Source organism: Pseudopipra pipra, chromosome Z (genome assembly GCF_036250125.1).
Source record: "Pseudopipra pipra isolate bDixPip1 chromosome Z, bDixPip1.hap1, whole genome shotgun sequence".
NCBI lineage: Eukaryota > Metazoa > Chordata > Aves > Passeriformes > Pipridae > Pseudopipra > Pseudopipra pipra.
This window is the reverse complement of record NC_087581.1, coordinates 9,406,764-9,421,126: the sequence shown is the minus strand read 5'-3', so window position 1 is coordinate 9,421,126 and position 14,363 is coordinate 9,406,764. Positions and strand designations below refer to the sequence as shown.

Genomic DNA, 14,363 nt, shown 5'->3' with positions numbered 1-14,363 from the left:
TCCCGAGTGAGACCAAGAGAACCCATGACTCCCTCACTTACCGGTGATGGTGATCTTTGCTGACCATTTTGAGGTGCCATCGAGCACACTCTGCTTCACTGTCTTCATCTGCTGCGCATGTGTCATTTTGCTCTCACAAAACACATCTCTGATCAAGTCAAAGATCTCTGGCTTGTTCCGCTCCCGGATTTTCATGCGATCCTTCATTGCCATGATGAAATTCTGGGTTCGGTCTTCAGCTCCGTGCTTCGAGCTCTTCTCTGCTGCTCCTGTGCACCAGGAAACATGCAATGCTCATCAGAAACAAACAAGCACAAGATCGTGTTTCACTGTCTGGACAGCAGGATCAAAGCTATGAGTTACCCTCCACATCATGGCTCTTGCTATTTTACACTCATTCCCCCCACTTTCAACATATGCACAGTGAATCGGGACCATTTGGAGTTGAGAGGGGATAGTTCCTCTATAATCCAGGATCAGATTGCTCTCCTGACAACAGGCTGATTTAATACCCTTACAGCTGAGGAAGACTTAGAAATGAGGTTCTTACATTAACAGCAGATATCAGCATGCCCCCTGCTCTCCTCATCTTGCTTTGAATAAATAAATCCCTGCTTGGGGAAGTGCTAAGAAGAGGACATAGGACCCCCATTACAAACAGTATCTATGAGCTTGTCTCAAAGCTGCACTTCAGCACCACTGAAGAGAAGTTCAGAAGGCTCAACACTGTTGGCATTTCCTACCCACGTGCGCCACACGACTCCCTGTTCAGCACAGAGTCACTGCAAGTCTCTGTCTCATTTTGCCTGGAACCACTCTGTTTGGATCAGGCATCAAGCTGCAGACACACAAAGTGCCTCTCTGGATGCCACTCTACTTTATCAATTTGTATGGAGACAACTCAAATCATCCATTTCTAGAATTACACAGGTATATTAACTACAACAAATACCTTTAAGGTAGCAAATTCAATAGTTAAAACCTTGAGCCATCATAGGCATGGGGCACTAGTACAGTATCCAGCAGCTGGAAACACAAGAGCCAGGTACAGAGTCTGTAACTGCATAAGTATTCAACTGGATCTGGAAAAAAAGAACCCTTGGACGCTTCCATACTGCTTACAAAATTTAGAAGTTTATAACATTATGAGATAAGACTACTCCCACAACTGACTGCTTCCTACTCAATTTTGACAGTCATTTTTACTGTCAAAATTTAAAGACTGACTATTGTGTCAGATGTGAGACATGCATTAATGAAAGCACTGACATGAGCTAACAGAGCAGATAACTCAGGTGTGAAATGAAAAACAGGAACACAAGATTGCACACTGCCTCTCTACCCACTGTCTGCAGCAATTTCAAGTTATGATCTTAAATCAGATTAAGTTAGAATGCTACAAAAGTCTCGTGAACACATTCAATCATAATCCTTCTCTTTAATGTACCTTGCTTTTGCTTGTTTTTCTTCTCCAGGATAGTTTAATTAAAGTAAGCTTAGTCCTAGAAAAGTTATTTTCATTCAGATGTTCACCAAATTTAAATTACCTTAAAAAATATGTATTAAAGCAGGTATAGGTGTGTGCAAAGGGAGCCACCAATCACAAAGATACATAAAACTGTTTTCTTCCAGAAGAAGTGGGCAAATATGATATCTGGAGCACCTTTAATATAAGGTATTACAGTTTTGCATATGAAACTGTTTCAGCAGGTAGAGACTAAATATGAACAAAATGTATATTTACACTCACACAGGACCCCCAGCAGGACAACATAACAGGCAACCTTGTCAGCAGGTTGTTGTCAACAGGGTGCCCAGTGACTAGTGCTGCCTGAAGACACCCATGTCTAGGGCCCTCACTCTAACACCTTTCATCATGACTCAATTCACTTCAATGAAGAAACAAAACTCTATTATAATTTCCACCATCCACACCAAAAAGAGAACAAAAACACAGTTTGGAAAAAACTGTGGCCGCTGAAGTGTCAGAAGTTCATTGAGGACACTGCGTAACAAGGCATGCTATTAAGGACCTGGGTGTAAAACAAGCCATAATTTTACATTACCTGAGTATTTTTTCATTTCTCTTGCTAGAGGCTTGATGTTCAGTATTTAATTTAGTACAATAAAATGTACATGCCCCAGAGTTTCCTGTTGTTGGCTTAAGATGAAATGAAATCAAACACTGGAATTAATTACGCAGTCCCTGCTGTTTCTACTCACCGGTGATGAACCTAACATTTATTAAAGGAATATGAAACCAAAATTATACCAGGGGCTATACTTTGAACTTCAGATAAGAAGTGCTATTCAGTTTTAACAGAACTAAGTCTTCTGGGGATGGAGGTAGTAGACTCTATACTGTATATGCAGAGCTACAGAAAATTACTGGGAAATCAGGAAAGGCCAAACTGAACAATTTGCCTTTCCCGGCTGGAATTCTGAAATCTGTTATGATCCAAAGAAACCAGCTGTGCCCTGACCTTTCTGAGTTTAAAGAAATTAAGAACCTAATTCAAACATTAAGAGTTTCTGTTATGCATGAGAGGAATGCTCCATTTCTGAATAATTGTTTAAATAAATTACTAGCCAGGCAGCTTGTGAATATAAATGTTTCCCTGTCCATCAGTGAGTTGGGACAAGAACTACCATAGTTCTGGGGTAGCATGACCTGCATCACTGCCTTAATACGAACACCCCAGAAGCCTCAAATGGTGCTTTAGAATGCAAACTTGGACAAATGGATGAATTCTAGTTAAAAACAAGCTTAACATCCCCACAACCTGCAGATACCTGGCACAGTGGATTTATCCCTCTGCAAGCCTAGCAGCAGTCCAGGGCACCCTGGGTTGCAGGACATGTAAGCCATGTCACAGAGACCCCTAGAGCCCTCTCTTTAGTCACCTCCAAGGCTTGGCTCTGCCTTCAGAGGACACGCTGCTTCCCCACTCTGCCCAAATAATTTGCACAGATATGGCAGCTCCATTATTCCTTCCCTGATCGATCTCTCCCTGAGCTGCAGACACCTTATTTAACAATTCAGACTAATAAAGAACAGAGAATGTCTGTTCTGCTGTGTCAACAACACACTTTTAATTTTAACATCTGCTTCTTGGTACAAAACCAAGAGAATTTCCAAAACAACCACTGCGGGACTAATTAACTATGATGTATGTGTTTTAAACCCAAAACATGTCATTATACTGAATGGCAGAGGATTCTTTTCCTGGTGTTGGACTAGGATTGTGTTTCTTCAAGCTGCAAAGAGGGTTTTGGCCAGTGGATCAGCTTTTCAAGTCCTGTGAATAGCAACTGACAGGCATCTGAATTTACAAGGAATGTGTACAGTACTACAGAAATGGTTCTGGGTTTTCTTTCTCTCTCCCTTTCTAGGACTGAAGGATGAGTGAATTTATGACTGGAAACAGAAGGCAAATATGTCTATATTGGGAATTGTATTGATACAGCTATTAGTAAACCACCAGTGCTGTTATTCTATGCTTTAACAAGAAAAAGTCAAGAAAGCAACACTGGCAGGATTGAAGGCAGCTGTTCAGTAGGCGGATAATGCTTAGAAATTATATATTCCTGAAACTTAAAATAGATATTCAAGTTTCAAATAAAGGTATCCCTTCCTCCCTCTGTGCAAATATTTTCCTACATAGAACTTTGGGAGCAAACAAATGTTCCTCAACATGGTGTCTAATCATCATTCAACCCAGAAGCCAAGATGATCATCACAGAGTGACTTAATCAGTCTCACTAACAGTCCACTCACTGACCTGGTCTCAGGACTGCAGCCTCTGAATTCACAGTGCAATACATACAAGTTTCTCACCCAAAAAGCAACAAACACACCTGCCCTTCCAGTCATGAGTCAAAAGCACTAAACATGTCCAGAGGTGAACCCAGAAGTCAAAACAGTTCAAAAGCAGGGTATTTGGTAATGTAGTCCTGATGGCTTGTGTGAACTTCTCCAAGGTTTAGCTAACTACAGATTTCATGTTCAAGAGTAGTTTGAAGCTTGAGATCTCATTTCCTCACTTTCAAGACCTCCAGAGGACCAGATTCTGTTATCCCAAGACATTTTCTTTTCTCAGGTTTAACTGTAATCTACTGAGGACTAGATTAGCATAACTACAAAAAACACCCAAGACACAATTATAGACACGGATTACTATGGCTTTTCAAAAGCTAGCCCTGAACTGTACAGGCCTCTTTTACTGGGATCTTGCTAGCATAATGTCCTTCCCTTCCACACACTTCACAACTACTTCTATGCATTTGTTCCTTGGTATCCTACACATCCATCCCCAAATTTACTCTTCCTTTGATACCAACGTTGCCCAACCCACTCTGATTTAGTTAGTACTACACCAGTGCTCAAGGCAAGAGATAAAATTCCTTTTCCAAAACCTTTGCATGCTATGGGGATGTTAAAGATCATCCTTCTATCCATTTTCAGCCAAGCAAGAAAGGAAATTATCCATATAGCAGATATTTCCACCACTTTCAAAAACAGCAGAAGGCTAAAAAGAGAGTACCATCCCTTGAGCAAGTATTTATGAGCTTATGGTAAAAAGGTAAGAGCCCTATCATCAGAATAATAACTTCTCAGTGCCTACAATACTGTAAACCAGGTGGCTGGTTCCAGTTTACTGCACTTCAGACATCACCAGTTCATGGAACAGCCCCGCTGAACCAGTCTGCAAATGTGTTCTGATTCAAATTGCAACAAAGCATTGCTGAATTTGAGTATTTCATCAGTGCAGCCCCATATGTTTGTTGAATGTATCAGATACTCAGTTTCTTAAAAATATGGAGAGCAAGAAAAGTACCCTCAGAAGAAATAATCAAACTTAATTCTAACAGACTTGGGGAAAGAGATATTTTATTTTCCCCAGAAAGATATGAAGGAAAGAAGATGAATAAACAGCACATTTTGATTCTAAGGAATGAAACTCCAGGTGTCTATCAAAATTTTAAGCTATAGACAACAGAAATATATTTGTAACCAGCCAGAAAATTCATTTTACTCCAATGTAACATTTTCTGGAAGACTCACAAAGATTGAAGTGAAGATGTATCCTGAGGCGTCAAGGTATAATCAACAGAATTGTATTTGTTACCGGTCTGAAAATTCATTTTACTCCGTTGCAACATATTCTGGAAGCCTTAAATAGACCTAAGTGAAGATACGTCCTCAGAATGTTTGGGGTTTTTTGCCAACAGCAACAATAAAGCTTCTGTTAGGAAAAAAATCCCTCCTGAGTTCAGTAAACAAGAAAGTTCAGTCTTGAATTTATTGGATCTCTAAACTGCTGTTTGTCCACCAGAACCGCTATTTCTCATTCCTCAAGCACAGACTATGTTCTTCAAACACATATTGAAAAAAAATTAATTTATCCAGTTTCTTCTGGCTTGTTGGGTTCCAGTTAGAAGGATTTTAGCATGAACATGCCAAAGCAAAGAACAGAGTTGCCTGCAAATGTCTTTTAATAGATTTCTAGTACTGATAACAATTGTTTTCCCATTTCAGAAGCACGTTCACATATGGACTCCACCATTTTCTTCATCTCCCAGCACCGTCCTCTACCTTCTTTGTCTTTTAATTACACAATTACCATCTTCAGTTTGCTTTACATCTCTGTCCCAGCTAATTATACACTCTACACCCGCAGTGGGTAATCCTGCAGACCCCAGTTCACAGTTTCTCTATCTTCCTTGTTATGATGCTGGACAGATTACAAATAACTCTGTAAGTAAAATTTTTGCTTGGTTGGGTTTTACTTTTCTACATGATTCACATGTTTTAAGCCCAATGTATTCTCAGTTGTTTCCTCTCTGTTTCTATAACTCTGCACGATAAAGTATCTTGAGTTTACATTCAGAAAGAAAATGTGAAAACATCTGCAACCCTCTGAATAAAATAACAAGTTCTTAATGCTTTGCCAAATATGAAAAGTAGAGTAATTTCCAGTTGTTTCTTCTATTTCATGGAAAAACACAGACTTATCGCCATCATCACATCCCACAGTCCATTGCATAAGCTTATGTAATTACAACTGGAGACTAAAAATCCTTCCCCCATGGTTATTCTTCAGAGACTGTTTCAGAGACTCCCTGTTTTCAGGGCGTCTGAATCACTGAAGTTGTCTTCTACTTCTACCTTTAATTTTCTTACAGCAAATTTAGCCAATGTTTGGGTTTTGGTTTTTTTTTTTTTTGTAAACAGGAAGCCTAAACAGACCATCTTTTTCCCCCCGCTGCTCATGTCCCTCTTGCCTGACATGCTGCAAGCACAAACAAGGATTAAACCAATCCACACTGCCGGCTATGAAACATCTACTGCTCAGAAAGGCTTTAGGCCATGGACATCTGTAAGGTGTAAGAGCAAGCCAGCATCATAGCAGGTGCCCTACATGCACGTCTTACACTTCTGCCATGGGCTCCATAATATCCTCTCAGAAACATTCTATCAGGACAGACCTTGTATGCCTATTTTTACTTTTTTGAAAGAGCATGATTCCTGTCCTCCTGTCCCACACTGCCAAGCCTCTCTTTTGAAAGATTAACAAATTCATACCATCCTCTCTCAAGACATTCTCATACTTTCTCCCTTACCACTGAACTCCCTCCAATACCCATCCCAGACTGAAGTCTCCCTTCTTGAATATGGATAGCCACAACTTTTCTCTGCAGGAACATATTTCCTCTCAATTATTAGCTATTTCTTAAATTGGGGGGGGGAGGGGAACGGGGGGTTTCCTATTGTTTTCAACTTTATGATTACCGCTCTGTTCAAAAGCTTTGTGCCTGTTTCCTCACCCTGCTGGTGAAAACCTAATTTTCCTCTGCTCTGGGTAGCATTTTCCCCATACTGAGATATCACAAATCCCTTGCAACATTACAAAATCCTGGGTATGCAACAGATTCTGTCAGAAAACTAATATATGACTGGATTACATTCTCCTGGACCAAAGGCAACACCACAGCTCTTTGCTTGGTCACAAAAAGGTCGCAACAAGCCAAGGTGCCAATGATGCAACAGTTCTAATGCTCTAAATTGACCTTGCAGCCCTTGAAGACAAATCCAGAAACACTAAGCAACTGAGGGACAGAGAAGTTCTGCCAGTGTCTGTCAGATGTGTCTTACAAATAAGCCATTGCAAACAGTCCTAGTCCTAACTATGACAAATTTAAGACTCTGCACACATCAAAAATACAAGTACAAACAATATCCTTTTGGAGTGTTAAGAAAAGCCATAAAGAAAAAAAAAAGTGATCTATGATCCACTGGTATCCCCTGCTGGATCATCCAGACTGGCTTTCCCAAACAACTACAACCTGAGGCAGATACAAGATTCGACTTTTATATTCCTATAACTCCTAAATGCTCACAGCATTTGCAATAAGTCTGTTTACATTTCAGAAACTTTCCTGATTTCTTAGATTTAGTCCATCAAGCTGCAATGACAAGAAAAGCAGGAGTGAACAGAAACAGCCCCACCTTCCTACTCAAGATTTAACACATATGGCACATATTCCATTTAGACCAAGATATTTTGCTCTCAAGCAGGAATATAAATTTGAGACCAAATTAAGAACAGTTTTACAAGCAAACAAAAATAACGGGACCAAGGCAGATGTCTAAATGAATACTTTTCTCTCTCTCTTTTTTTTCCTCTTTAACCGAATTTCTTTTAAAGTTCTCCCTTGTTTCTGTAAGGTGTCATTTATTCTGCAAAGTCACAAAGCTCCTTGAAGAGATGGCTTAGTTTTTTACACCACAGAAATAAAAAAAACCAACAAAACAAACAGAAATGCTACTAGGAAGATGAAATACTGCCCATAGACCCAAACACCACCTCTGTATCTGACCCACCACTTCTGCTGACTCAGGCCCAGGTTCTCAAAGTAATTCAGCCAGGAAGACCTACTGTTAAAAAGACAAAACACTTGCCCGATCTGCGCTTTAAACAGAGAATTCCAGCTTAGTTATGGACTCTTATCCCCTAAGCAGGAACTCAGTGCTGCTCTGAAGAGCTTAAAACAGTGGCACAGGCTGATGGTTGGAACAAGCAATGATGACTGGGATACCAGGGCAGGGGGGACAGAACAAATGTCAGAATATTCACCCTCACCCCCCCCAGCCCACTGCCTCTCTTCCATGCAGGATATGTTAGCAGACACACCACCTGACCTGACAAAAAGAGAGTAAACAAAACAAACAAACAAGAAGTCAGCCAAACCCAACAACCAGAGGTGAAAGAGTCAAGAATTAAACCTTCTTTTAAAAGCACATCAAGCATAATTCTGCAAAGCTCTTCTGCATCACTGGCGTCTGTGTCCACAGGGCGATGGAGGTAGGCTCAGCCCAAGGGCACCTTTCCAGAAAATACAGTCACTTTAATAACTGCAGCTTCACTGATCCCTGAGATATCACCAGTACATTTAGGAAAGCTCTGGCAGCACTTCTGGACAGCCACACTCCACTGGCCACTACTCACTCTGTAAGCAGTCAGCGTTGAGCAAGTCTTGGCACTTCTCATGGCACTTGACTCCACATTCCCCGCAGCGCATTCCCTGCCGTGCGATACCCCACAGCAGCCCCTCGCATTCGTAGCAGTACGTAGGAGTTGTGGCTGTCCACACCTCAAAGTTGTGTGGGGTTGTACAAGAGATGGGGTAAATTAAGGCTTGCAAGGTCTTCTTATAGACATGAGATTTCTGAAAGGCAAGAGTACACGTAAACCCACATCCAGGAAGGTGACTGAGCCTATTTTTGCTGGTTAATACATGAATTTTAAAGAAAAATGGATGAGGGGTGCAATAAATCTACAAGGTAGACAAATTTATCAAATGTATACAAGAGGTGTCAGAGGACACCCTTGCTCTTCCAAAAACATCTCTCCAGGCATTTAAAAATGTGGAAGAGGTTGAAAGACAAGAATTAAGGTTTGCGGACAAGGAACATCTTGCATGAATCAAGTTTCACACACTGTCCCCCACAGCAGATAGCACAGGGAAAAATGGTGAGATTACTGAGTTCAACACTCTCAGGCATGTGGTGTGACTCTTGAGGTGTCCTGTGCAGGGCCAGGAGTTGGACTCGATGATCCTTCCAACTCAGCATGTTCTGTGATTTTATGGTTCTATGTTTTTCGGCATTATATTGATACGTTTAATGTTATTTTTTGCATGTTTAGTTTCATTATACAAACGATACAGGAAGCCTTGCATCTATATTTCTAGATTTCTGTGAAGCTGGCTCTGCAACCCAGAGAGTCAAATCCCCATAATTTGCTTACTAAAAGTTAATAGAAGCCAAGCAACCCTCCCAACTTACCAGCTCTTCATCTTTGAGAGATGTTCTAGTGGCCATTGCTGAGGTAATTCCGGCTTTCCGGGACTGAACCAGTGACTAAGGACGAAGAAAGTTTGTTATTCACTACCAATATTTAGGAATGCAATGGCACTACATGCCCAGAGATGTGAGCAAGTGGACTCTCTCATGCCAGACATCAAACTAGCAGTCTACTGCATTCAAGTTGGTTTCTTAAAATGACAGCTCACATATCAGAAGAGTCAAATGTATATTCTGAAAGGTCTTCAAACTTGTTTTTATCTCCCCCAAACCAGTCTAAATCTAGTAAATTTTTGTATGTTTCTCTGGTAAGAACTGTCAAATAAACCTGGGTTCCCATCTTCACTTCTGTGTTCTGGTAGCAATAATAACTCCTCTATTGCCTAAGGTCACCACAGGAGACTCACTTTTCTATATCTAACTTCATTCATATCCAAAAGGACATTATTTCGTCAGTTTTACAACACACACAAAACCCCAAAATATGACAGTAAAAAGATGACAAATAACCAGGATAAAAAAAAAGCGGAGTGGGTTGGGGGCAGAGGTTTGAATGTGCTGGTGTATCACATTCATTGGCCATCACTGAACACAGTGAACTGCATTTTCCCCTCAAAGAACTGCCTTTCACATCCACTCTAATGCTGTTTTGCAGCTGTGGACAGCACAGGACAGTGCCTTTGCAGGACTTCACAGTGGCATACACGGGATTTCTGCAGCAAGCCACTCCGGTTAGATGAAGGCAGAGGAGGAAATTAAAGGTAGCAGCATTTGCTTTGAAATCATCAAACTGTGTCAAAAGGCTCCATTTATGCTCTGCTTTATGCTGTTTGAAGACAGACTGAAAAAGGTCATTCTCCCAGTGATGGAGCGGGACAGAATGCTGGATACACATGCACTGCAATACTGCAGGTTCAAAAAGAAAAGAAGTGAAAGGGAAATAAGGTAAAATAATTTGGTGGGGGTTTTTTTGGTGAAGACTTAATGGATAGGCTTTAGCTTCACTTACCATGGCCTGTGAAGAGAGAGAATGAAAGCGTTCAAGGGAAGTAACACAAGTTAATGCCATTATTGCAGAGATTTAAGATACAAGCAGTTAGTAGACACATACTAAGCTTCCCATGCATAAGCTGGCAGAGAAAATTGCATGCATCTTCTCACATGAATTACAGGATATGGAAACTTTGGTCTTTCAGCTGTTACAGCATTTCTCTCAAGTATGAAATTGCTACGTGTATTGAATACAGCCAACAGAAAACCATTTGTCCTGCAGAAGCCTTATTTCACCATATCATACAAGCATATGAAACTTGTCCTCATTACTCGCTTGGTTCTCGTGCTTCCTCAGTGCAGAAGCCTACTGGCAATATTGCAAATAGCTTTTAAAATCCAAGCACATATGCTCGTTTATCTATCCTCTGAAATTCCAACCCTCTGGTGAGTCGCCAAACCTCACATGGACATTATAACTTTCCCTAAGGTATGTGATTTTTAGGAAAACGCTTAAAAATAATGCAGGCCTGAAAATAATCAAATATTTTTTGTAGAATAACAAGGAAAAAGAACGTGAAAAATACCTTCATTCTGTCAAATGAAACTACCTACACAACTGTAGCTCGTTCTCACTGAGATTTTTTCAAGCACAACTCCTAACCCTTTAGCACAAGAATTAATTTAACAAAATGGGAAACCTTCAGCTTCTTGGAAGCGACAGAAACCATTACCATACACTGAAAAAGTAAAGCCAGCTGCGCTAATGGCTATGTGGCAGAAGAGAAACAAACAAATCTCTTACCAGATCACTGACAAGTGGAATTGGCTTTTTTTTGCGTAGATCGGGCATGCTGTCAATGCCATAGAGACCACCTGCAGGCCTGGAAATTCAGGAGGGAAAAAAAAAAAAGATTCATTAATTTAGGGTTGAGAAGGGTGAAGAGGGGGATGCTTTACTGGAGGAATAAAAATCAGCCAGAAGATTATACTTAAGAAAGTGTAAAGTTAATGCTAAAAACGATTAAGTGTTTATCTTCTTCACGCACAATAATCCAGACATTCCTGCCTGGTGTTGGTGGTTAGGAGGGAGCATGTCAAAGAGGATCAGCCCAGGGGCAAGATGCTGCTACCCATCTTCTGATTCGAGGCTACAACATAGTTAATCCTGGCCCTTGAGGTCCATATAATTATTAGGAAAAACCTGACATCTGAGGATAAAGGAGATTATTTTTATTTCTATAAAAGAGACCATTTGTGGTGCTCAGCATTTCAAGCCATCCAGACCTGTACACCCAAGAGCTGCCATTTGCTGATGGAAGTGGCAATGGAGCAAAAGAGCCATTATCCCAGCAACAGTCAGAGCCTGATGAAATAAAACACTATAATCTGCTTCCCACCTGATGATGCCAAATTGGATAAGTATACCTGGAACCTGCCGTTCACTGGTAACACCACATGGATGTAATCCTGTACTTGAAGCAGATCTATTAATTCAGCTTAATGGCCTCAGCAAATGCATCCATCTGCAATGAATTTAGACACTGCTTTTTGCTAAGGCTGGAAACAGAGCACACACTTCCCTGCTGTGACTCCATGCAACAAACACTCAGCCCACCAGGCAAAGCCCCTCTCACTGTCTCTCTCACCTTTCCCAGCTCCACGCTGCTCTCACACCTTGGTAACATTAGGAATATGGTTCCTGAGGCCTTTTATTTGACTTACAGAGACTGTAAGGAACCCTCTGTCTCTCCATTCTTACTCATTTGTTTTCACCCCACACAACACTGGCTTACACCTTTTGGCATTTGTATGATAAAATGGATAGCCCTTCTAACCTGTTTGTTTTGCTGATTTGGCACACCTGATCCAGCCAAAATGCTTTAGGACACCACAATTACAGGAAAAAGGAATATGGGACAAACTGTTCTTATCGCAATAAAAACCACACATAGAGTTACCTTTCCTAACAATCTAGGAAATCAAACTGCCACTACAAATTTGCATTTGCTATGAAAATTGGGAGGCTGGTAAGTGACAAGAGGCAACCCTCAGAAAGCAGGACCTACTTGTTAAATACAGCCAAAAGTAAAAAAACAAGAAAAAAAAAAAAGAAATCCAGGGTGACCATAACAGCATACATAACAGCAGGCCATGCTCGAGGATAGATGAGGCTGTCACGACACAGACCAGCACAAGGCTGTGCCAGAGAGGAAAACAGTCTATTATTACAGAAATGTGAGACAGAATTGCAAAAACACAATTGACTTTTTCGATGGGGCATGAGAGGGTGACATGTCCGGGCCAGGGCTGAGCTGACAGCTGCTGCTGGCTGAACGAGCTTGGTGGGAAGGTGAGCAGTCACGTGTAACTGCGCAAACTGTGCTGGCTCCACACGCAGGATGAGTCACATTTGCACGGCAACACAGCCCCTCTGTGCTCCTGACACACCACCTGCAGTCGCTGGGAAAGGAGGCAAACTCAGACACGAGAAAGGTGGAGGTTTACAGCAGTTAACTGAAACTACTGAAATATTTGGCCAAGAATGAGAACAGTTTTCCCAACACTGGAAATCCTTACAGCGAGGCAACACTATGTTTTTACTACAGGCTGTCCTCGTTTCCAATACAGAATTCAAGAAAAACTTTTTGCCCAAGTTACACTGCCATGATCCCTTCTGACATATAGAGAAATCTCTCACCTACATCAAGAAATAAGAGATATCTGCACAGTGTTTATATTGCCAGAAATATTACTGCCAGACTTACTGGGATTAAATATGGAATTTTGTCTGCTGCCCTAACATTACAAATCCTTTCTGATATCAGTGATACTTTTTCAGGGTAAAATAGGTGTCATGGAAGACTACTCAGATAATGCCACAAATCTCAGCATTACTTAAGCCACAACACAGCTTATTGATAAGTTGAGGTCAAAGATTTGTGTCAAATCACTTAAATTATGAAAGCATATACAAAATAGAAAGGGAGAGTCTATAAGCTGAAAAGATGCAACAAAATGATCACAAGTAATAATCCAGAGTCAGTGCTCCTGCTAAAAGTCAATTGCAGAGTTGCAAAATTACACTTATTTTCTACATGATTTCCAATGTTGTTCTTTTTTCTAATTCAATTGAAAGGAAACTGTGATACTCTGACATTTCCCAGGAAAGAAAAAAACATTAAAATTGCATGTTTTATAAGTTCAAAGTTGAGCCCATACAAATTATTGTGCTCGAGAAACATGTCCAGTTACAACTCGGTTCCTTGCAAATATATTTTTGCTTGATTGAGGTTTATGAGAGAACCAGTGGTAGGCCAGGATGACAAACATTTTTTGAAAGGTGCTTGCACTTGTCACTGAAGGAACAGTTTCTTAGAACACAGACAGTTACGCACTCAGACGACATGCTTTTAGCTTGTTAATATACATAAACAAACAAATAAATAAATGAATAGCAACAATTCTTAATTTTCAAAAGTGTTGTGCTTTCAGCTATCTCAGTCTCTTTATTCAAGCACAATTTCTACCTTGCTTAATAAAATTAGTGTTTGCACAGACAGAGGAACTGACAGTGCTTCAAATATGTAGCTTTATATGTAGTAGGGTAACTCTCCTCTGCAGTGACTGTAATATTTATAGCATTATTATGGAGAGCTCTATTGAGGAGTGAATAGCATTTCTGTATGAGAAGATGATATGCACTAATAAATAAATTATATAGATATGAGATATTACACCCAGAGACTGATCCATAATACCAATTGTGCCTTTTTTTGAAGTGATCTCTCCAAACCCAGTGATTACAGACAGGGAGCTACTGTTGCATTATTCTAAAAGTGAAAGTACCTTGAAGCGTGTATTCATCTTTTAATACAAGTTTTATCACACAGAAGCTTCCGTTAAATCTTGAAAATTTAAGCAAGCAAAGGTGGTTTGCAATGATAGAAGATGACTACTTCCTTCAAAGGACACCACTACTCTAATCTTTATATTGAAAGAACAA

At 40.4% G+C, this 14,363-nt stretch overlaps 1 protein-coding gene across 5 annotated transcripts in view; it reads right to left on the bottom strand.

Moving 5' to 3' along the window:
- The window catches only part of LOC135407052 (protein unc-13 homolog B-like), a 109,650-nt gene that overhangs the window by 71,365 nt on the left and 23,922 nt on the right, over nucleotides 1-14,363 (bottom strand). For all 5 annotated transcript variants that reach the window (XM_064641755.1, XM_064641758.1, XM_064641754.1 and 2 more), the window contains 4 exons: nucleotides 11,163-11,241; nucleotides 9,350-9,424; nucleotides 8,511-8,730; nucleotides 42-269 (listed from right to left, as the gene is read on the bottom strand). In XM_064641755.1, the coding sequence (XP_064497825.1) occupies nucleotides 42-269; nucleotides 8,511-8,730; nucleotides 9,350-9,424; nucleotides 11,163-11,241 (602 nt within the window). The remainder of the gene's footprint in view (nucleotides 1-41; nucleotides 270-8,510; nucleotides 8,731-9,349; nucleotides 9,425-11,162; nucleotides 11,242-14,363) is intronic.